This window comes from Perkinsus marinus, assembly GCF_000006405.1.
Source record: "Perkinsus marinus ATCC 50983 genomic scaffold scf_1104296958712, whole genome shotgun sequence".
Classification (NCBI taxonomy): domain Eukaryota; phylum Perkinsozoa; order Perkinsida; family Perkinsidae; genus Perkinsus; species Perkinsus marinus.
The window spans coordinates 1,715,105-1,716,714 of record NW_003206658.1 but is presented as its reverse complement, the minus strand read 5'-3'; the positions used below and the strand labels follow the sequence as shown (position 1 = coordinate 1,716,714).

General features: G+C 45.7%; 1 protein-coding gene across 1 annotated transcript in view; it reads right to left on the bottom strand.

The window, feature by feature from the left end:
* Positions 1–1,339: 1,339 nt before the first annotated feature.
* Positions 1,340–1,610, bottom strand: part of Pmar_PMAR011976 (hypothetical protein) — a gene marked incomplete at both ends in the record, with an annotated part of 391 nt that continues 120 nt past the window's right edge. Inside the window, 3 exons of the mRNA XM_002774056.1 lie at positions 1,340–1,465; positions 1,514–1,541; positions 1,603–1,610. Coding sequence (XP_002774102.1) covers positions 1,340–1,465; positions 1,514–1,541; positions 1,603–1,610 — 162 coding nt within the window. The remainder of the gene's footprint in view (positions 1,466–1,513; positions 1,542–1,602) is intronic.

Genomic DNA, 1,610 nt, shown 5'->3' with positions numbered 1-1,610 from the left:
CAAGAATTCCCTCGATATCGCTCTGTAAGATCGAAACCAGGGAGCTCATTACGGGGCTAACTACCGTGAAAAACCTGGGTCTGCCAGCCTCTTTCTCCTTGACTCAGCTAAGATTACACAACCATGACAGTCATAGTTTTGTCATAGTTTCCTGATCGTCATACGGTGTGATTAGCATGCCGTTGCACATCCATTGAATCCGGGATGGCGGACATGTCCAACGTGAGGCTGCATGCACTTATCATGCGTGAATGCAGCCCCATGCATGAATATCTTATGCACATGCTGCCTTTCTCGGCACTCCATTCTACATGGCGGAGTGTGGAGACTCCGCAGTGGAGTCTACACTGTGGATTTCTCAGTTACAGTGAGTCAATGTGGACGGACTCCTCTCATTGGTCCCATCGAAAAGGATCTCATCGCGGCCATCAGTGATGATTCGGATAGAACCATGTGTAATATATACTGTCAGTATAATACCAAACACGGGTATCCACGTTCTGTATTATGAAACTCGGTAAATGGAGTGGCACCATACAACTACCAAACAAAGCTACAGTTTTGGCCTTAAGCCTGCCCTGCTCGCTTATTCGTTCAGAGCAATCAGGTCGCACCAGAGGTTTGAACCCCATGTTCGATCCCCTACGATCGATACTCGAGTTACCCAAGTATCAATGGCACCACACATCGTGCGGGACAGTTCTCCAAAACATCAATACGGATCATATTTCGAAAGCGAGCGGGCTCCCCGACCATGAGGTAAATCCAATAGAATACTTTGTATGATACAAACATTGCATTCTATAACGACGGCAGAATCTCATTGAAGTCAACCACCGTTAAGAGGTGCAATTAATACCGGTAATGTCGAACATCAGTGAAATTCGCTGAGGAAAACGAATTAGAATCACTAATTCCCAATTAATAGTTTATTCACTCGTATCCTTCTTACTTTCCATCAAAATACATACATCGTGGTGCGCTCCAGTTCCCGACACCTTCCCACACGACGGCCTTGTACCTTCTCATACTAGTGTCTCATTCAATCGAGTTACCTCAGACCACCACGCCACACATGGGATGGATCATCGTTACGAGCTAATTCTAGGTGGGTGCTTAAATCGAAAAAAGCGGAGGGGCTTCGTACGAAGGCAGCTGGAACATAGTATGGTCACCAGAGTATGGTCTCCACACTGTGGAGTCTACAGCGGACGCAGTCACATACTAACACTACCCACTCAAATACTGACATTACGGATACGCTGACAAGCCTTATTCAACACTAAGAAACGAAAAAGTCCTGAAACCATTATCCATGTCGCAATATATAAATCCATCGTCAATATTCTATCGGCTCATCGATATCAGAATCAATATCTTGCCGCTCATCATCATAGACATCTTCATCATCCCAATGAATGTCGATCATCTGGGCGTGCGCATAGAACGATGAATTCTTGCTGACCTACAACACAGCAGGGGTATCACGTTCACAAACCGTGGTCTCGCCTACCCTCCATCGCTTTTTCAATCGATGCAGCCTGTTGATACAGCATTTAGCCAGTTTGATGCTCGGAAACTTCAGTATAAACGCACAAGTACCATCGGAT